The sequence below is a fragment of the Ostrea edulis genome, chromosome 8 (assembly GCF_947568905.1).
Source record: "Ostrea edulis chromosome 8, xbOstEdul1.1, whole genome shotgun sequence".
NCBI lineage: Eukaryota > Metazoa > Mollusca > Bivalvia > Ostreida > Ostreidae > Ostrea > Ostrea edulis.
The window spans coordinates 47,776,957-47,799,051 of NC_079171.1; the positions used below are offsets into that span (position 1 = coordinate 47,776,957).

At 35.9% G+C, this 22,095-nt stretch overlaps 2 protein-coding genes across 2 annotated transcripts in view; both read left to right on the plus strand.

Annotated features, from left to right (window-relative positions):
- LOC125661339 (receptor-type tyrosine-protein phosphatase mu-like) overlaps positions 1-22,095 on the plus strand; it is a 191,645-nt gene that overhangs the window by 164,713 nt on the left and 4,837 nt on the right. Inside the window, exons 5-22 of the mRNA XM_056146237.1 lie at positions 1,044-1,181; positions 5,653-5,793; positions 6,373-6,510; positions 6,610-6,710; positions 7,252-7,364; positions 8,893-8,963; positions 9,746-10,035; positions 10,180-10,267; positions 11,073-11,137; positions 11,673-11,709; positions 11,938-12,035; positions 12,331-12,459; positions 12,991-13,139; positions 13,536-13,671; positions 13,937-14,083; positions 18,253-18,340; positions 18,547-18,620; positions 21,860-21,994. Of these exons, the coding sequence (XP_056002212.1) occupies positions 1,044-1,181; positions 5,653-5,793; positions 6,373-6,510; positions 6,610-6,710; positions 7,252-7,364; positions 8,893-8,963; positions 9,746-10,035; positions 10,180-10,267; positions 11,073-11,137; positions 11,673-11,709; positions 11,938-12,035; positions 12,331-12,459; positions 12,991-13,139; positions 13,536-13,671; positions 13,937-14,083; positions 18,253-18,340; positions 18,547-18,620; positions 21,860-21,994 (2,138 nt within the window). The remainder of the gene's footprint in view (positions 1-1,043; positions 1,182-5,652; positions 5,794-6,372; positions 6,511-6,609; positions 6,711-7,251; positions 7,365-8,892; positions 8,964-9,745; positions 10,036-10,179; positions 10,268-11,072; positions 11,138-11,672; positions 11,710-11,937; positions 12,036-12,330; positions 12,460-12,990; positions 13,140-13,535; positions 13,672-13,936; positions 14,084-18,252; positions 18,341-18,546; positions 18,621-21,859; positions 21,995-22,095) is intronic.
- LOC125660874 (receptor-type tyrosine-protein phosphatase mu-like) overlaps positions 1-22,095 on the plus strand; it is a 91,825-nt gene that overhangs the window by 23,276 nt on the left and 46,454 nt on the right. The window lies entirely within an intron of this gene.

The window sequence follows — 22,095 nt, forward strand, 5'->3', positions numbered from 1 at the left end:
ACACGAATTCTTCTGAACATAATTCGTATATCTGTCAAGTCTGCATTGTCTCGTCGGAACAAACTGTGGCCAACGGTGTACCTTCATTAAAGTATTTTATTTAATGAAATATATTATTAAAGCGGGTGAATGTGGTAGGGATTTTTTTTTCAATTTCAAAATCTTGATTTATCAGATACTACACTCCTCCTAGGCACCTCATCCTACCTCTGTTGTGTCCAGGGGTCCGTGTTTCCCCAACTATCTATTTCATATTGCTTATGGGATTTATGAGATTGATCACCGGTCGTTATATTCACCTTTCATATACCAAGATCGTGTGAAAAGTTATGTCTTAAAGAAAAACAATCTGTCATTGGGTCAAATGCTGTTTGACGTGACGAACAATGATCAATCAGAATTTCATGCCAGTTGTTGGTCATTTTTTACCCACTGATTTTGACTATGGATTAATCAGTTTACCTGATCAAAATAGAGAGCATACGGCGGGTGTGGTCAGTCGACAGCGGGATGCTTACTCCCCCTACACACTCCGGTATATCCGTGTTTACCCTATTCCTTATAAGTTATGAAGCTTGATCAATGTTCTTTCGCGAACCTTTTCATGCATTACTAATGCCTGTTCTATTGTTAGTTCTATATATCCCATTTTAAACCTAGAGAGCAACAATGGTGTGTCAGAAACACTAAAAGGCATATTTTGAATTTCTGTTATAGTTTACTTGATGAAACAATTGAGTTTAGAACGATACCCAGTTATCTAAAATATCAATTTTGTTAAAGGCATGTTTCATTAGACCTGCTTTTGTTGGATGAGTGGTGAAATAGAAAGTTTTTGTCAAGATTTATAAAAAGAAAGTTTGTTTTCTCTCACTAACCAAATATGCATGGGTGATCTCATTCTGGGTCATAAAGGAGCCTTAGTTTGAAGAATTCTCACATGGTCTTTTATACACACGATTTAAACGTAAATTATAAATCTAATTTTTTAATTTTTATGGATCTACTTTTACTGTAATATAGCTTTTGGGACATCATTACAGTATGTGGTGGACAGACATACGGAATGGAATGTTCTTCACCATGTGGTAACTGTAGTGATGGAGATACATGTCACCATGTCAACGGCACGTGTTTACAGGGATGTAACGAGGGAGCGAAGGGGGACAAATGCCAGACACGTGAGATTATTGCTATTTTTAATATATGCTACTATATAATATAATAATCAGGGATTGGTCTTTTTTCGGATACAATAACTACTTTGCTGTCATACAGGAGAACCAGTGTTTCACAATCATATATTCTTTAAAAGTGTATTAAATGATTTATATATCTTCTGGTCAAGTTGGCTTAGTTGTTGAATATTCGCTTTGTGACCGGGAGGTCTTGGGTTCAATACTATATCATGCTCACTTATGACGTTAAAATTGATACTCATTAATAGCCAAACCCTTGCCATTAGAGAAAAGAGTTGCTGAACTTAGGATAATCCGATATCACTGCAGACGTTGGTAGAATGTAAAACTTTCACTGCTAGGGCCTTCATTACGAGTGAATACTTTTCGAAGGAAAGTAATAAGAATAATATACTGTAACGTGTTTTCTAAGGGCTTTTTTCCAAAGGATAAAGGGATCTCGTGAACTCTAAATATATATACATGTATAGAATTTTCCTTGGGCTCTACTTGGGCCATAAATTAAATACAGTTAAATTAAAATTTCTTACAAATAAACTGGGACACAAGCCGAGGTTCTATTCACAAAGTTCTGTAGAGACGGCTGGGCACTTTGCACCTGGTTCCGAAACTAAGTTCATATTGCTTGTGAGTAGTCGGTGCCTCATCCTTATTCAGGATGACTACACCTTGCATCTCACCACAATTCCTTAGTCTGTCTTTCAACAGTGGCTTATGTTTCTACCCTAACCTTTCGAATTCTTTTCACTATTAATTCTTTAATAGTTTACCTTCTAATTATGGCTTACTTCTACCACCAGCGGGCTGCTTATGAAAAATGAATTCTGCCTCTGCAGCATCTTATATAGCAAAGGGATATACTCATTCAATTAGGGGTAAACAGGATCTTGGACTATTCCATTAGTCTGAGTCACTGAAGTGTTTGGAAGGTACATATATGCCCATTGTATAGTTCAATACTCATTAGCTAAGTACGTCGTTACTAGCTTGAAAATACGGATATATATTTAATTGCTGTTATAAAATTTAGAAATTCATTTCAAAATTAAGGATTATCTTCCTCACTCATAACTCTTATCCTTAGACGAATTTGACTCAACCTTTTTGGCATACTGTTTTTACCTAAAATAGCACTAAAATTCATTGTTATTTCTGATTTCAAACATTTCGGTTGAGCACCACTGAAGAGACATTATTTGTCGAAATGCGCATCTGGTGCATCAAAATTGGTACCGTATAAGTTTCACATCATTACAAGACATTTGTAGACAGACAGAGAAGGCGAGCGTTCAAATTATGGGATTATTTTGTCTTTTACACTTATCACATATTATCAGTGATTACGGTCGACTAATGAGTAAAAATGTATCTATATACATCGTAGGTAAAGTTTTTAAAAGGAGGGTTGAAAAAAGAGGTCCAAGGGTTGGGGGGGAGAGGGTGACGTCACAGCTTCTTCCCGTGTGGTTTTTGTTTTGTTTTGTTCTTTTGATAAAAGCCTAATTCATATGGAGGAAGCATGAGGTGTACTTCAAGAATAACTTCTTACAATTTAATACTACTATCAAAAAGTGTTGGGGATTGTTGGGATGGGCTTATGAATTCTTAATCAGCATTTGAACAACCAACTTTGCACGTACATGTACATATTCTACAACACTGGCAGAAAAAGAACATTGTCAAGAAAGTCAGGGAGCGTCATGGTACTACGTGGCTGTATCATCATAATTCAAGTATATTCTGCTTATATGGTCTGTAGACAGATACTGAAACTTGTTTGTGTATTCAAAAAGATACTGTATTTTTTAACAACGATCAGGAATTGAAATATTGCTCTTTGTGAAATTCATCTCGTAACGGAATGCAAATTTATTGTAATCTCGATAAAATACTGTGTCATTATCAAATACAATAAACAGAGAATGTTACATTCTAAAATCCATATCATATGTCATATCAGCCCGAGGGTTAATATTACATATTATATGGATTTTGGCATATAGTCATATGCTTCACTTTTTCATGCTGAAATATTTTATACGAACGGAGTAGTATTTTTTATATGTTCCTGTTTAAAAAGCAAAGTTTTTGTAATCACATGCGGGTTACATTTTTGCATTTGAAAGTCAGGTCAAGGACTATTTGCTGCATGTAAAATCTTTGATACATCAAGTATAGCTAACTATGGTAAAATTTACTACAGTAAAGCATCCATTTACCCATGGTAAAACATCGATACGTTGATTATTACGAACGAATACGTACATGTAAGGTCGAATATTTTATTATTTTCGAAGTGGTCGTTGATATTTGCTATTGTGACGTCACCCGTATCACACAGTGCAGAATCTGCATAATCATTACCAAGTATATGATAAAATATCATGTAGTTTAACAACTTACCGGTGCATGAGATATTGAATGTATTTAGAATGGATATACATATTTTATATGCAACAAAAACTTCAAAAGAATGAAACTTTAATCGTAAACTAGACGACCTCGGTTTTGATTATAGAAATATTTGATTAGGGTAAATGTCTACCTTATTTGTACCACTGATGTATGTACAAATTAAAACATAGGCGATTGAATACATATTTCGTCAATGTACATGTAAATACAGATATATGCATTTTGCGGAAGTAATATATCTTTTAATCTGACGGTCGCCACATCAAATTATTCTGACAACCTTTATATGAATATCAGACATACACTTATCTGGCGGCTGGTGAGTATGTTTATGTGGTAGCCATCCGTAACGCATTTCACGGCCTCCAGAAATTTATAGGGCGGTCGCGAGATAATCCAGAAATTTAAAGGACGACTCCCAGATTATCATATGGCATTAGCCAGAAACTGTTTCATACCGATTGTTAAGCCGTTCTTGGCACAATGATTTTGACTGCGGATAACTCCGTTTAGCTGATCAGGATATAGGGCTCACGGCGGGTGTGACCGGTCAACATGGGATGCTTACTCCTCCTAGGCACCTGATCCCACCTCTGGTGTGTCCAGGGGTCCGTGTTTGCCCAACTATCTATTTTGTATTGCTTATTTCAAACATTTCGGTTGAGCATCACTGAAGAGACATTATTTGTCGAAATGCGCATCTGGTGCATCAAAATTGGTACCGTATAAGTTTTACATTATAGGAGTCATGAGATTGATCACTGTTCGTTATATTCACCTTGCACTTGTATGCCGACCTCCAGATGAAATAAATTTATCATCTATCTATCTATTTCATTGGACAGGTTTGTCAAGATTTGTAAGAATCTTTAGATTTACTGTTGCGGTTGGGTAAGTCGTACACAGTACACACGTTACTATACGTCACGCTTATACACTATAAATTCTTAAATTGTTGCAAATGAACCACACACAAAACGTCATACTTTAAATAAATGCATCATACTGTAATATCGTATCTAAAGCATACATTTTATTGTATAAACAATCTAAAATAAAAGGGGGTGATTTTGACATTCGCTTCGCAGCCAGGAGGTCCGAATTCGACGTTCCTTTCCTTTGTACATTTCGAGTCAGCATATTGTGGTGACCCTGACCCTGAGGTTTACGCAGAGAATCTAACTAGGTGCTATTGGAGAAAAGTTAACCTCCACATGTAAAATTGCACGCTTTCACTTGAGCTTGTAAGAGGGTAGCGTGTAACTGTAAACATGGAGGGTCAACTTCCGCAAAGTAGATGTTTATCGGGATCGGCAATGATTCCTCAACAATTGTTGGGAGAATTAAAAACATTCCTCTGTATGGTTTGTAAAAAAAATATATATTAGTGTTATAAATAAAAAAAAACCAAGTTGATAATATGGATTTTAATGCATCCATTTATACATTGTTACATGATAAAACATTCACCCCAGCAACGCTCAAAAAGAGGTAACATGCTAGCATTGTTGTTCATATCATAAAATGTATCCAAGCAACTTTGTAAGCATCAATAGAATATTGCCATATTTCTATCATTATATCAAGCTATGAAATTAAAACGCTATAATCTACATAGGATAGTGGCCTGTGTTAAATTCGAACTTTTAAAGTTCAGATCAATTACAAGGATGTCTCTGAATTATCTGGTTAATAGTCCAAGCTACACATATTTCATACATGTTAGGCCTTTACACCATCAGTAAAAACAGCACAACAAAATATTTGCACATTTAAATTTTTTAGATAAACCTATTTAAAACACTTTTTAAATTTAGGTTTCTATAGGAAACACGTGTTCATGGCTTTTAAAGGACAGCAATTGGTTATCATTATTTCATCGTTCACCATTTACCAAAAACTAATATAATACATTAATTTATAATTTCTTCTTTCAAGCTTGTCATATATGCATGGATGACATTCCTACAGTTACATTTTATGTTTCGATGGATGAAAGCATGTGTTAATAACATTTATATGTATTTTCCAATCATAGCATGTCAACCTGGTTTTTATGGGAAGAACTGTGGACAGAATTGCAGTCATAACTGTAACGTGACAAACCGCTGTAACAGATTTACAGGGGAGTGTGACGGGGGCTGTAAACCGGGATGGAAGACTCCAACATGTCAACAAGGTAACTGTATATCACAAGAAATTTATTTTCCTTTTTTAAATATGGTTAGCATTCATACATTATACTTTATTTGCGAAAACTTCAGGTAAATACAGTTATCACTATAGACCGGGCAACAGGGGATGCTTACTCCTCATAGGCATCTGATCCCACCTCTAGTGTGTCCAGGGGTCCGTGTTTGCCCAACTATCTATTTTGTATTGCTTGTGGGAGTTATGAGATTGATCACTGTTCGTTATCTTCACCTTGCATAGATTACTTCGTGTACCAGATAGATATATAGGTCTCACAGCAGGTGTGATCGGTCGACAGGGTATGCTTAATCCTCCTAGGCACTTGATCCCACCTATGGTGTGTCCAGGGGTCCTTGTTTGTCCTACTCTTGATAGTTTGCATTATCTGAGGGAGTTATGCGATTGATCACTGTTTGTTACTTCCGCCTTTTCATCAGATTTATTGTGTACTTGTAGCTATATCATTACCATACGTTATTTCAAAGTGTATTCCCTTTAAGACTTAAAACATGCATGATCTAGAACGTACATTGTTTGATATACGAAAAATTGGAAATGATTTCAGAATGTGACGGTAGGATGTATGGCGCAGGCTGCACACATAGATGTGGCTCCTGTCTTAACAACATACAGTGTCATCATGTTAACGGCACATGTTTGAATGGCTGTTCCCCGGGTTATCTGGATCAACTCTGCAATAACAGTATGTGATTGTCTTCTGTGAAGAATGAAGTGAAACTATAGATCGTTGTATACGTTTGTATTATATCAGGGAGTATACTATTTTTTATATTTATTGAAGCTTGTGATGAGACGTTCTGGGGCCCCGGATGTACAGAGAATTGTAGTACAGACTGTGTGAATGGGACCTGTCGACATGACACCGGGGTGTGTTACCAGAAGGTAAGTCAAATATGAACTATACAGGTAAAATATCATTGCATTGTGAAGTAAGTTCATTTCTCTTTGAACACTTCCATTTCAATGATAAAAATGGTTTCAAATGTCACGTAAATGATAAACAATGAATTTGAATCCAGCTTGACAAGTAGCAAGAGATCAAGATGGCCTCAGACAAAAATTATGTTAAAACGTGGTGTTGTATCCCCCATTATGTAACCAATACGTCACCGTCATTTAATTGTGATTCTCTGTTAGTCTACATGCCACCGGGGTGTGTTATCAACAGAAAGTAAGTCAACTAGAAAATATACAGGTAAAATATCTTTACATTATCGGTGATGAGAATTTCGCTTTCCATTTCAGGGATAAAAATGGTTTTAAATATTAGGTAACGGATAAACAAATGAACAAAAAATCCAGCCGTGCAAGTTGCAAGAAATAACGACGGCATCAGACCGAAATTAAGTTCATACTCTTTTGTGTTTTATCTGCAACATGTGGCCAATACCTCACCGTCATTGTAATGATAATTCTCTGTTAGCTTACAGCTCTCCCTCCAGGCAACGGGTCGTCAGCGGTACCTGTCGTCGCTGGAATCCTCGCCGCTGTCTTTGTAATCGGCATCGTCTTAGTGGCAATATTTTTCTTTAGAAGGTTTGTAAATATAAATTTCTTCTATGATTACAATCGGAAATAATAATGAATGATAAGAGTGGCTTAAAGATAAATGAAATACATAAATGTTTATTCGGTATATACATACATACAAACATAGATACATAAATACCAAGGATAAACTATGAAAGCGCGAAAGCTTATTTCCAATGGGGTTCTTTGATGTACGAATGTTTGCGCTAGGGGGTCATTTATGTGGGAAACCGGAGTACCCGGAGGGAACCCACATGTTCAAGTGGGTGACCACCGTCCTCTCTCACATAAACCACTGCAGATTACGGGAATCGAACTCGGGTCGCAGCGGTGAGAAGTGAGAGCGCTACCCGGATGAGCTTGTTCTGCGTATAGTCAGTTTTTAATTTGAGGCAAACTACTGACAAACACGTTGATGTAACAGGGGTTTCAAGAGTCTCGATTAAAGTCAGTATTTCGCAAATTATATGGTCGTTATAACGGCCAATACAACCTATCATTGAGTCAAATGCTGTCAGTTGTGTTTCAAACCGATTGTTAGGCCGTTCTTGGCACACTGATTTTGACTACGGATAATTCCGTTTACCTGATCAGGATATAGGGCTAGCGGTGGCTGTGACCGTTCGACAGGGAGTGCGTACTCCTCCTACGCACCGGACCCCACCCCTGGTGTATCCAGGGGTCCGTGTTTGCCCAACTCTCTATTCTGTATTGTTTATAGGAGTTTTTAGATTAATCACTGTTCGTTGTCTTCACCTTTCATGTATACATTTTCTATAGTCAGTATTCGCAAGAAAAATTATCATATTTACAATTTAACAACATCTATTTATATTGACAATCATCAACATTTTTCCTTTTATAAACTTTTTTGTATAATATCGATTGGATATGTCCATGGCGCCTGTATCAATTGGCAGTACATGACATCGTGCCAAACCGCAATCCTGGTGGGCAACAGTTTGATTGCAAATGATTGGCTTCAATAATGCTTGATCAGTAAAGAAAAGAGAGCTAACTGTATGTTTCCTTAAACGTTTTAAAGAGTTATCACACGAAATTAAAAGGAAATATACTTCTGACTTTTCTGCTAATCACTTCAAATGAAAACCTGTCTTTGCTGTTGCATTTAGTTCTCTTAAGATGTAAATCTGAAAGTATGAAGTGTATTTTTGTTATTATACTCGAGAATGCGTTAATCCCCCTCTTGATGTGTGGAATGAATTCACTTGAAAAGATGTGTTGTGACGATTATCAAGTAACGAAAGTAAATGTAAAGATGCAAATGGAGTGTTCAGTATGTACATAACGAGTCATATTTTGGATAGAGTCAAATGGATGTTATGCTTATAAGACAAAAGTGTCTGTAAAAACAAGGATATCATGGCAATCGATGTTGCCTGTTAACGCCTTGTTATTACACATATCAACTATCTGCGTATAATGCACATACGATACAATATATTTTTTTTTATCCGTAAATAATTTCATTTTACTGTTAGTGTTGAACACATTGAATATGATCTTTTTATAGGACAAGATCGCGGGGCAAAGATAAAGCGGAGCACAGCGAGAATAGAAGAGTACTACAAGCAAATGTAAACTGTATGAATCTTATTTAATAGATTTAAAAGAGTCAATACCACCAATAATTTGTGTTTAGTTCTAGGAAAAATGTATGATTTTAAAGGAATGGATGTTGTGTCCCGAGATCTGCCTTATATCCAAAATTAATATCAAACGTATATTACTACGTATTACGTAATCTATAGTTACGGTCAATATCAAGAGCTCAACATCTGGATTACTGTCAATCATTATTGACCTTTTTTGTTGCTGATTTTAGATACAAATTCTAAAATCCCAGCAAAATGTCAACTGCAAATGGTCCATCAAAGGTCATTTTACAAACTGTTCGTGCTGGAATAACCGATAATTTAAACAAATCTATATTTTCTATAAAATTATTTTCGGTTTGGCATAATACAGTGCAGACATGTTAGCACGACGGACTGATACGGGTCATTGCAATGTTATATAGTCTGACGTGTGTCATACCAATTGTGAAACCATTCTTGACATATTGACTTTCACAACGGATTACTTCGTTTACCTGGTGAAGATACAGGGTTCGTTGCGGATGTGACCGGTCTACAGGGGATGTTTATTCCTCGTAGGCACCTGATCCCACCTTCGGTATATCCAGGGATATGTGTTTACCCAACTCCGAATTTTGCATTCCTGATAGGATTATGTAATTTTTCACTGCTAGTTATCTTCACATTTTCATATGTATCACATCAGACAAAATATGCATGTATTACTATAAATGTGTAACGTTTTGCAAAATGTTATCATATTGATGTCTGCGCACAATGTATTTACAGCACAATCAAAAGCAAGTAGCTCGGAATTCAACAACCTTTATGCGAACACAAGTGATAATAAAACTGATAACAATGATTCACAAAGAGTAAACAATGCAAACTTGGGTGAATCAGAAGCGAATACTAGAGACGAGGACGTTGACATTGACGAGAAAATTCACGAAGAAAATCCTTACGGAGACTTGGATATCAAAGAAGAAATAATTCCAGACATCCTGTTATCAAAGCTGGAGGCAGCCATTGAAGAGAAACGGAGGGATGAAGATGATGGTTTTAAGAGAGAGTATGCAGTAAGGGAATTTATAAATAGTAGCATGTCTATAGGTACTGGGCTTAATTGATGTTTATGCAAACTTTGAAATGATCATGCAGTAGTAAACGGACCTTGTATTTGAAGATAAACTCCATGTATATCTTTTGTTTTGGCATTCCAGACTCTTCCTTATGGAGAGAGATTTCCTTGTAACAACGGTAAACTGCCAGAAAACATAACAAAGAACAGATTCAAGACCACGTTTCCTTGTAAGTTCTACAACAGAATGTGTTAACTGAAATAAGTGAGGTGCATGCAATTTGCATTTTCGACACGTTGAATTGTTCTTTACAAAATGCAAGGACTATTGTAACATGGTGAAATTGAAATCCGACAGATTTAGGGTCAAAGTGAACGGAAAAGATCAAGATCGGTAGATTTATAATTTTACAGGGTAGTATCATCTGAACAAGGTCTTCAGAGAATGCTTGTGCATATGTAGGGGGGACACAAACTAATTTATTCTAATTAAGGTTCTTATCAACGATGTTTCTCTATTTGACAAGCACATAAAATTATATCCACTTTCAATTCTGAATGGATTGTTTTGATAACTAGAAATCAACGTCTTGTAGTATCGGTTTTTTGTTGAATATAAAGCTTTCATGTTTCCCTTTAGTTTCTTACCTCACTACTTGGAATTTGGTATAGAGCACAGACAAACGTACACGTTCCCCGTGTTGTGTGTGTCCTTACTGTAAAGTTTTCCGATGGAGTGCAACTCCGTTAATTAAAAAAAAGAATTTACAATATGAGGGGTCGGACCCAGGGATCCTTTCTGTAAAATAATTATTATGCTGACTGTAAATAATTTTACAAAGTATTTTGGCCTTCTTTGAAACCTTGAAGCCAGGAACATATTTTACATTTTGTGTGCACTTTTTCAAAATAATAGTCAGGGATTTGGCATAAAATGTGTCAATATCCTTACTACTATTATGACATAACACTTGTAAAATGTTACATTATTAAATGAATTATATACGATTAATTGATTTTTCCTATTGCCTATAGACGACCATTCTCGCATCCAACTAAAAACGACTCCGTCTGACTATATCAATGCCAACTTCATTCACGTGAGTCTTCACCATCCATACTAAATGATGCATTTCAAATGCTATATCTTCTCTGAAGCTGAACTGACATTACAAGACTCCCCCATTCTTACTCTATCATTGTTATATAACTGGGACCAAACAGGTAAGATCTGAATAGAGAAATTCATCAACAGATTAACTGTAATCAAATTCATACACTTAAATACAAGTTATTTGACAGTTAATCAAAGCTTTAAATATTAGATTTCTTGTAGTGGATATTTTAATATTATTGTGTACTATAATAAATCTATGCTTTGTCTCGTATTTGGACGTATATTATAATCTGGATTACTAACTTAATTTTCATGACAATTAACAAGCAGGTTCTACAACATACATATACGTATATCACATCTATCACTGACTCTAGTATTGGTACGGACGGATTATTGATATGGGAGGTAACTGCAATATCAGGAGGAAACTCACGTGTTTGAGTGGGGAACCCAGAATGCGATGATATTAGCAAAATGCTGAATTGATAGTAACATGTATATACTTATATTTTCAGGGCGTTGAGAGGATGAATGAATACATTGCATCACAAGGTTAGAGAAAAAGAAATAGCATGATATCAGAACTTGCAATTGTTTATAACTACACATTAATCTATCTCGACTCATGCGTTTACCCCCAAAATGAAATATTCTATCAAGCAATCTATAAATGCTTGTTATATCATACAAAATGGTATTGGTTGGATACATGTGAATGGGTCATTACAGTGACGTGCAAATGAGAACAGTTTAAATTTCCTGATTATGGATTTTCCACAGGTCCTAAGCAAAACACACTGTCAGACTTCTGGACAATGATTTGGCAGGAGAACGTGAGACAAATCATCATGCTGACTAACCTGAGGGAGGGCAGTAAGGTATTGTCACATCATCTTAACATGGTTATCTTTGGAAACTTGCTAAATTGTGTTTCACCATAAGAGCATGTAATGTTGGTAAAAACCTCTCTTAACGGAAAACAAACAAACCAAAATAATTATATTCACTTTTTCCTACATATTTTTCGAAAATGAAAAGGAGAAGATAACGAACAGTGATCAATCTCATAAATCTTATAATCATAAAAGTGTATCCATTGAAAACATCAATCCATGTCCTGTGGTGGCGATGTTACAGAGATATACTGTAAATGATTTACTTTCTCATATACAGGCAAAATGCGTGCAGTACTGGGCGGACATCGACGTACCTGCTACGTTTGGAGTGTTTTCTTTACGTACAGTAGAAGAGAAACATTACGCGTTTTATATAATCCGAACGTTCAGGGTCACTAATAATGAGGTATGAATACAAGTGTATGTAACAGATGTCTGAAATGGTTGCGCAAGTTACATCAGTGCATATATCTTGATATTGTAAATCCCAATACTTATGTATTTAAAATATACTGATATTATTGCGCATGGAATGATCAGGTGTATGCTATGATAATGTAATATTCTATTCTTGTCCACATGATATCGATAGGATGTGTTTCATCAAATTCAAATTTCGTTTGGTAAGCTAGCCGTTCGTTTTATGTTTATTACAATATTAAAATGATCTAGTGCGTATCACTTAAAGTTGCATAGGAATAACCGTTTGGCTTTATAGTCATTCAATGGAAAACACTATGATAATAACAGTTAAATATTATCTGAAAAGGTTAATTTACGCATAGAAAGAAATTCAGAATATCACGTGAACTCATTACAGTAACTTTAATATTACATAAAGTCTATATAACGGTACTATTCAAAAGTTGTCTTAGAACCCTAGCATTGTTTTATACACCTTAATCATTTGCTGACTATCAATATGATTGATAATTAGTTAAAAAAGACACACATGGTGACACAGTATCACTACACCGCCTGGCCGGATCACGGGACACCGGAACCGCTCTGTCTTGTCAATTTCCATGATCACGTGACGAGAACCAAAGATAAAGTTGATATCGGTCCAACATTGGTACATTGCAGGTAGATATATACATGTGTTATATAGCAGACATAGGGAACTGAATTGGCTGATAATATATTTACAATAATATATACATATTATATATATATACATATTACCAATACTACTATTATTGCTACTATAATTACTACCATTACTGCTACTATTTCTAAAAATTTCTAAAACTAAAAATAGGTATAATACTAAATTCAATACTACTAAAAGTTTACCAACTACTGCATGAAATTCAACTATTGACATAATAGGGATGGCTATTATTTGTTAATCTAAATGCAATTCAATCCATATGCTTTTAAATGTTTTCTGTATGGAGATTCATCTCTTACATGCTATCTAGAGGAAAAGAAAGGAAATGTGTTACTCGTATGAAAAAAATAAAACAACTGTACTTTTAGTGCTGGTATCGGCCGCACGGGGGCATACATCGCTATAGACGCTTTACATTGGGCTGGCAAGAAAGATAAGAAAATAAACATTGCAGAATACGTGAAGAAGATGAGAGAGAACAGAATGAACATGGTGCAGACATATGTGAGTACAATTGATATATGTATTGTCGGTAATTGATTGTGAATGGTACTTAATGTGAAACAAAATCAATTTACCATTGCGTGCGGTTTCTTTCTAAGTTTAACAGGCATACGAATGATATAGGTGATTTACATTACGTTAAAAGCCAGTAAGAAATTTAATTGCGAATATTTCAAAGAACATTTGAATCTTAATATAATGTAATGATATAAAGTGTATATCTCATTCATAATTTGCATATTGTTCTCTATCACGTTCTCCCCAGGAGCAATACAGAACCATTTTTCTGGCTCTGAGTGATATGTTAAAAGCACCAACAGCTGTCCAGAAGAAAACGCAGTTTGTCCAAAAAGCAGAGGAAATTCAGAATGACAAACCGGTGAATCAAAGTGACCTTGGTAAAGAATTCCAGGTGCGTAATATCTTAACAAAGATTTTAATCACTCGATGATCGTAAAGATTATTTTGGTGTTTACATTGTAATCCATACAAACATGGCTGTTTTTGAATTCGGACGGTGTATGATGCGCATATATTTAGATCAATCAATCAGTTAGGCTTGGACAATTCTTCAGCATTAGATAATTACAGGATGATAATCGACTGTGGCTTTAAACATGTGGGCTTACATTATTTGCAGGTTGAATTGTTGGATGTATATTGTTTAACGTCTCATTTGATACTTTTTCACTCATATGGAGACGTCACCATTGCCGGTGAAGAGCTGTAAAATTGTGGCCTATTATCGACGCTTACGGTCTTTGAGCAGGGAGGGATCGTTATCGTATCACACCTGTTGTAACACGGGACCTCCCCATTTACAACAAGAAAAGGGTACTGATAATATATTCTAACCTGATCACCTCGAGGAAATGTTATAAAAGTCGAATAATAATCTTGTATTTTTTTTTTCCGGAATAAGTGATTTGTTTTATTCTTTGAGATGGCGATAACCGAATTAGAAATAACTATGAAAGTAAATTTAGATATCTACCTATATTTTTTTTCTTCTGCAGAAGAATGAAGCTGGTAGCTCAAAAATAACATGGCAAATGATTCAGTGCACTTTTCTTATAGAAGCAATACTAAGTATCTCGAATAATTAATCACAGTTGTTCCAACCCCTGTCGTTTTAAAGGTTCTGTGTTTACCTTGCTTTATAGATCAATTTTTCAACAGAATATGCTGTACTCATGCAGTCTATCGTTCTTTTGTATGTTTTTTGTTTATGATGTAATTCACCAATACAAGGTGTCATTAAGTTGAGTATCGACTTATGTATTCCATAAAAATTGTTGGATCATTCTTTACATACTGATTTTGACTACGGAATACTACGTTTTAATGATCATGGGTAGATCAAAATTCATCTGGTATATCCAAGAGTCCGGGTTTGCCAAACTCTAAATTATGTAAGCTTTGAATGATTCATGATTTTGTTTTTCTTACAAGTTTATTATCATTTCGGGTTTCCAATATTTTAGCTTGAATATCGCTGAAGAGACTTTATTTGTCGACATGCGCATCTAGTGAATCAAAATTGGTACTGTATAAGTTTTACATTACGACCACTGGGTCGAGACCTCTACTGGTGGACTGTTAGTCCCCGGAGGGTCTCTACAGCCCAGTAGCTAAGTACTTCGTTACTAGCTTGAAAATACGGATATATATTTAATTGCTTTAATAAAATTTAGAAATCTATTTCAAAATTGAGATTACCTACCTCATGCATAGCTCTGATCCGTAGACGAATTTGACTCCAATCCTTGGCACTCTGGTTTGTTTGTTTGTTTTTTGTTGTGTTTTTTTTTTTGTTTCGTGTATTTTGTTGTTTTTTTGTTGTTGGTTTTTTGATGTTGTTTTTTCTTTTGTTAGCTCACCTGAACCGAAGGTTCAAGTGAGCTATTCTGATCACATTTTGTCCGGCGTCCGTCTGTAAACTTCTCACATTTTCGACTTCTTCTCCAGAACCACTGGGCCAATTTCAACCTAACTTGGCCAAAAGCATCCTTGGGTCAAGGGCTTTCAAGTTTGTTCAAATGAAGGGCCATGTCCCCTTCAAATGGGGAGATAATCACAAAAATGCAAAAATAGGGTGGGGTCATTTAAAACTCTTTTTCTCAAGAACCACTGGGCCAGAAGAGCTGAAATTTACCTGAAAGCTTCCTGACGTATTGCAGATTCAAGTTTGTTCAAATCATGGCCCCCGGTGGTAGGATGGGGCCATAAGGGGGGATCAAAATTTTACATACAAATATATAGGGAAAAACTTTAAAAATCTTCTTCTCAAGAACCACTAAGCCAGAAAAGCTGAGATTTACATGAAAGCTTCCTGACATAATGCAGATTCAAGTTTGTTCAAATCATGGGCCCCGGGGGTTGGATGGGGCCACAATAGGGGATCAAAGTTTTACATACAAATATATAGGAAAAATCTTTAAAATCTTCTTCTCAAGAACCACTAAGCCAGAAAAGCTGATTTTTACATGAAAACTTTCTGACATTGTGCAGATTCAAGTTTGTTCAAATCATGGCCCCCGGGGGTAGGATGGGGCCAAAAGGGGGGATCAAAGTTTTACATACAAATATATAGGGAAAAACTTTAAAAATCTTCTTCTCAAGAACCACTAAGCCAAAAAAGCTGAGATTTACATGAAAGCTTCCTGACATAATGCAGATTCAAGTTTGTTCAAATCATGGGCTCCGGGGGTTGGATGGGGCCACAATAGGGGATCAAAGTTTTACATACAAATATATAGGAACAATCTTCTTCTCAAGAACCACTGAGCCAGAAAAGCTGATTTTACATGAAAACTTTTTGACATAGTGCAAATTCAAGTTTGTTCAAATCATGTCCCCTGGGGATAGGATGAGGCTACAAGGGGGATCAAAGTTTTACATACAAATATATAGTTAAAATCTTTTTCTCAATAACCACTGAGTCAGAAAAGCTGATATTTACAAGAAAACTTTCTGACATAGTGAAGATTCAAGTTTGTTCAAATCATGGCCCCCGGGGGGTAGGATGGGGCCACAAGTGGGGGGGGGGGCAAAGTTTTACATAAAAATATAGGAAAAAGCTTTAAAAATCTTCTTCTCAAGAACCACTGGGCCAAAGAAGTTGACATTTACATGAAAGATTTCTGACATAGTGTAGATTCAAGTTTGCAAAGGGTAGTTTGGGCCATAATAGGGACTAAGGTTTTACATGCAAATATATATGGAAAGTCTTCAGATATGGGCCAAAGTGACTCAGGTGAGCGATGTGGCCCATGGGCCTCTTGTTTTTCTTTTTCTTACAAGTTTATTGCCATTTTTATTTCCATTATTTCAGCTTGAGCATCACTGAAGAGACATCATTTGTCGGGGGGCCTCCGTGTCCAAGTGGTTAGAGCATCACGCTCACAATCACACGACCTCTCACCTCTGGCCGGCGCGGGTTCGAATCCCGCTCGCACCGGTCAGTGAGAAAGTTTCCCAGTTTACATTCGGAAGGTCGGTGATCTCTTCCCAGGTACATTGTATCTGGGTTCTCTCTTCCACCAATAAAAACTGGACGCCACCAGATTACTGAAAAATTGTTGAGTGTGGCGGAAAACACCAATCAATCATTTGTGGAAAAACAGCTGATGCATCAAATTTGGCACAGTATATGTTTTATATTACGACCCCTGGGTCGAGGCCTCTGCTGGTGGACTGTTAGTCCCCGAGAGTCTCCACAGCCCTGTAGCTAAGTATTTCGTTACTAGCTTGAAAGTACGGATGTATATTTAATTGCTGTGTTAGAATTTAAAGAATTCATTTCAAAATTAAAGATTATCTCCCTCATGCATAGCTCTTATCCTTAGACGATTTTTTGCACTCTGGTTTATTTTTGTTACAAATTTATTGTTAATTTTTATTTACAATATTTGAGCTTGAGCATCAATGACGAGCCACATCTTTGTCGAAATGCGCATCTGGTGCATCAAACTTGTTACCGTACATGAGATTGATCGTTATATTTACTTTTTCGTACATATTTATCGAAAATAAAACGGTGAAGATAACGAACATTGATCACTCCCATTACTCCTATAAGAAAATGGAGTGATCCGTAGTCAGAGCCAATGTGTCAATTATAGTACATGTAGTCCAGAAAGCATAGAAATACCTTGTTATTGAAAAGCAGTAATACAGTGGGATAAACACATCTAAACAATTAATAAACCGTTTACAACATATTAAGGACACGGTACATTGATTGTAAAGTACTTTAAACGTATCCATACACGTGTATCATCCCGTGGGGATCCGGGTTAGAAGAGGTCCCCAGTACCCCTTGGTTGTTGTAGAAGGCGACTAAATGGGGCGGTCTTTCGGATGAGACCGCAAAAATCGAGGCCCCGTGTCACAGCAGGTGTGTCACGATAAAGATCCCTCCCTGCTCAAAGACCATAAGCGCCGAGCATAGGCCGAAATTTTGTAGCCCTTCACCGACAGTGGTGACGTTTTCATATGAGTGAAATATTCTCGAGAGGGACGTAAAACAATATTCAATCAATCAATACACGTGTATCAGTATGACAAATTTCATTTCAGACTCTCATGAAAGTGAGACCTTCCTATACGGATACAGATTACAAGCTCGCACTACAATCAGGGAGCGAGAGAGCCAGAATTCTCCCACGTATGTTAGCCTTGATGTTAATCTAATTTGTTTCCATTTAAAGTCAGAAAAAGAACGAAACATACTTTGTCTACGTATGTTAACATTCAATCTCATTTGTTTAAGAATTCAATTGGCAACATGTAGAGCAAATATAATACATAAAGTTCATCCTATATCATTATGACGTCTAAGATTCTACATCAAATGTTTTATTTTATTTTCAGTTGACAAATACAGTCTTCATCTCTCCTTTAGTGGGGGAAAGCGCGGTAACTACATCAATGCTATCTCTGTTCCTGTAAGTATCATGTTCTGCACTTCATGCCTGTAAATACATAAACAATACAGCTTAAATATGTCTAGGAAAGGTCCATTGCCCGTAGAGACATCTCTCTTTGTCACAGTATTACATCTCATGACACACAGAAGAAAATATCAAATTTTACATAAATTATTTGATGATATAATGATACGTACTTAAGGACACGCGGGACAAGGACACGCGGGACGATGTGGCCAAAAATAACTAGTCTATGAATACTTTTTCTTTTTTTCATGAAGAACCATCAGGATGTCCTGTACAATGTGTATAAATTTCATGGTCACTTTCTAGGTATACAAGGGAGATAATAAGCTTTGAATTACCCCCTTTTCGAAAATTGAATTTTACAAGATCATTTCGATTTTTAATTTTAAATAATTGCTGGAATTTTTATCTATATATTTTACAATAATCTTTAGAATATATGCAAAATATAAAATATATAATAATAACATTCTTTAACATAACCATATAATAAGAAATTGAGAAAATTTAAGGATTTGGGGTGGAAATTAGTACTCAAAAACAGGGTAGTCCAGATATTAAATGAAGCACCGCTCAAAAACCTGTCAATGATTTTTTTTGCAAACACTGCAATTAAAAGCTATTCATATACCTAACTTCCTGTAGAAATATGAAGGGGTGAAGCTAATCTTGATTTTGAGCTAGGCGTTCTTGAAGTTATACATTGATATGTTCTCTTGGGGTTAGGCTTTGGCGAAATATTCTTTTCATGTATAACTACAGCTGTACTGTTAAAAGTAATGGGAGAGGGGACAGTCTCAATTTATTTGCACTACCAAAACAAAATTCCGATTGTCAAAAACGAAGGGCGGGGGGGGGGGGGGGGGCAGCCTAATTCTTCGTGCCTATTTTGGAATATATTGTTACAAACTATATTTGTTTTGAACCTATTGAAATATTTAGAAATTTCATGATTAAGGAACAAACATTGAGTTACTGAAAACAAATTAAAATTGATTTTTTTTTAAAAAAAATATACATGTATATATTAAATATGGCTTCGAACAAAACGTCCAGTCCAGCTTTATAACGTCTTCTTTCAAACCACGGGTTAGGTCTAGTTAACGTCAATATGAGCTACTACTTTCTGTACAAGATCAACAGCATTTCCGCGGCCATGGTCGCTAATATCGCTTGACTCGATCGTCTCCATGCTATTTTTCAAGGTATTTAGGCAATGTGACGCACATGTTGTGACTATGCACCTTTTTCTTTTTTACATGTCTGCTTCTCGCTTATATTCCGACGTGTGTCATATTTCTTACATAGTTTCACAGTAGTTACCATTTCCGCAGCAGTATTTCGTAAAGTTAGTAAAAATGATTTGGAATATGAAATAGTTTGAGAGATAAAGCGTACTTATGTTTTAATGAAAATGCTTGCAAAAATTCAACATTCCTAGTATGGACGTTAATATTTGAACAAAAGTAACGTTTGTCGTCATAAGGAGGGGGGATTTTCGCAAACAAGGATCGATTATAAGAGCACCTGAATAGTTCGTACGTTTCCCAAGCAAGATTCGGAGAAATGTGTGTCCAGTTCTAGTTTCACACTACTATAGTAAATATCAACAAACGATCATCATGCAAGGTGAAGATAACGAACAGTGATCAATCTCATAACTCCTACAAGCAATACAAAATAGATAGTTGGGCAAACACGGACCCCTGGACACACCAGAGGTGGGATCAGGTGCCTAGGAGGAGTAAGCATCTTACACTTGTACTGGGTCATTGTTTACAGACGATTGACTTTCTTTTTGTATATGCCTAGAGATGCAAATTGCATGTGCATGTAGGAGAGATTTCGGTGACTTATAGGCTATACTATCAAAATTACTGTGGCGCATACTATATAGATATGATATATGCAATGTATATCAAAAGGAGACTTGTAATCACTATGAAATGAAATAAAATTATCATTTGACAAGAATTCAATTACACATGACACTTGACAGCGGTAGCAAATTACGACAAAATATGATGACATTTCCCCCGTGTTACAACGTCGTGACGTACTTTTTATTATGACGTCATATAGTGTTTCTGTACAGTATTGTGATTTTTCTCGGGAACCTTTAACTACTCTATGTCCGGTTCTAAATTTATGATAAATTCACAACCATTACGTGATCATCGTCCCGCATACCCTTAAATGTTTGACTACTTGTTCGATGATATTATACATTGGACAGTTTGTCTACTATTAGTATTTTGACAAGTAATAGGTTGAATAGATATAGCCTGTCAATATATACTTATATTTTCGTGTCATTGAGTTAAGCGAGATAACCCCAGATGTTATTTCACTGTTGATTCCTGTGGAGATGTCAAACGCAATATCGATTTGATTTTTATTTTATGGATGACTTCTAATAAAAAATGAATGGTAAATCGATGTTCAAACATTTGAACAAGTCTTTTGTTATAACGGTTACATTTAGTAAATGGTAAACTTTAGTTAATATATATAATTTATCTATAGTTGCATAGTAGTTCCGTGACAAAACTGTTCGTGCATTAGCGTGACAAAAGCGCTCTGTCGGTTTTGAGGCCTCAGATCAGCATTTTTATGCATCCGGAATCGTAGATTTGGGGACATACAGTTTTCGGCCTATCCGTCTGTCTGTGGCAACAAACAATCTTGCTCATATATTTTATACCATACGATGAAATGCTTTCATATTGTGTATGAACATTTCTCGCAATACCTTTCCATTGACGCCTTTATCTTGGACATTGTGATCTCTATATTGACCATTGACCTACTTCGACTTTGTTGTAATCCGGGGACATCAGTGTTTTACGAGCAAATCTTGTTCATTTTCTGAATTGAATTGCTTCAGTGAACTCTATGTGAAGTAATTGAAGAAGGTTAAAACTAGACAAAGATGATATACGTAAATTTATGCACGATGCGAAAATAATGGGATGTGGAATATAGGCGTAGAAAATACCAATACGTGTAATACGTAGTTTCATAATATCTGAACATTTCGGTAACTTTACTATCAATACATGAAAAATAAATCAGTTATTAAAGTGTTACACCCTCCTTAAATATAAAGTTCATGAAAATGGACTCATACCGTATACAGTTCTTCCGTTTTGGAATATTTATCAAAAATTGCAAACGGTATCCGGTGAATGTGCTTTTATTTGACATGTTTGTTTCTTCCTTTCCTGTAGTCTTACGACAACCAAGACGCGTTTGTTGTAACTCAGTATCCGCAGACAGGGGACGCTGTGGACTTCCTGCGACTGCTCACTGATCATGAATTAGACACCGTGATATGCCTAGACGCCATGAGAGAAGTGGAATCCGTATGGAATTATTTTTTTCTATGTTTCTTTAAAATATTTCTCTGGATTTGATATGCTGTGAAGATAACCTTGGTTTTTTATTTTAGATATTTTGAAAGCTT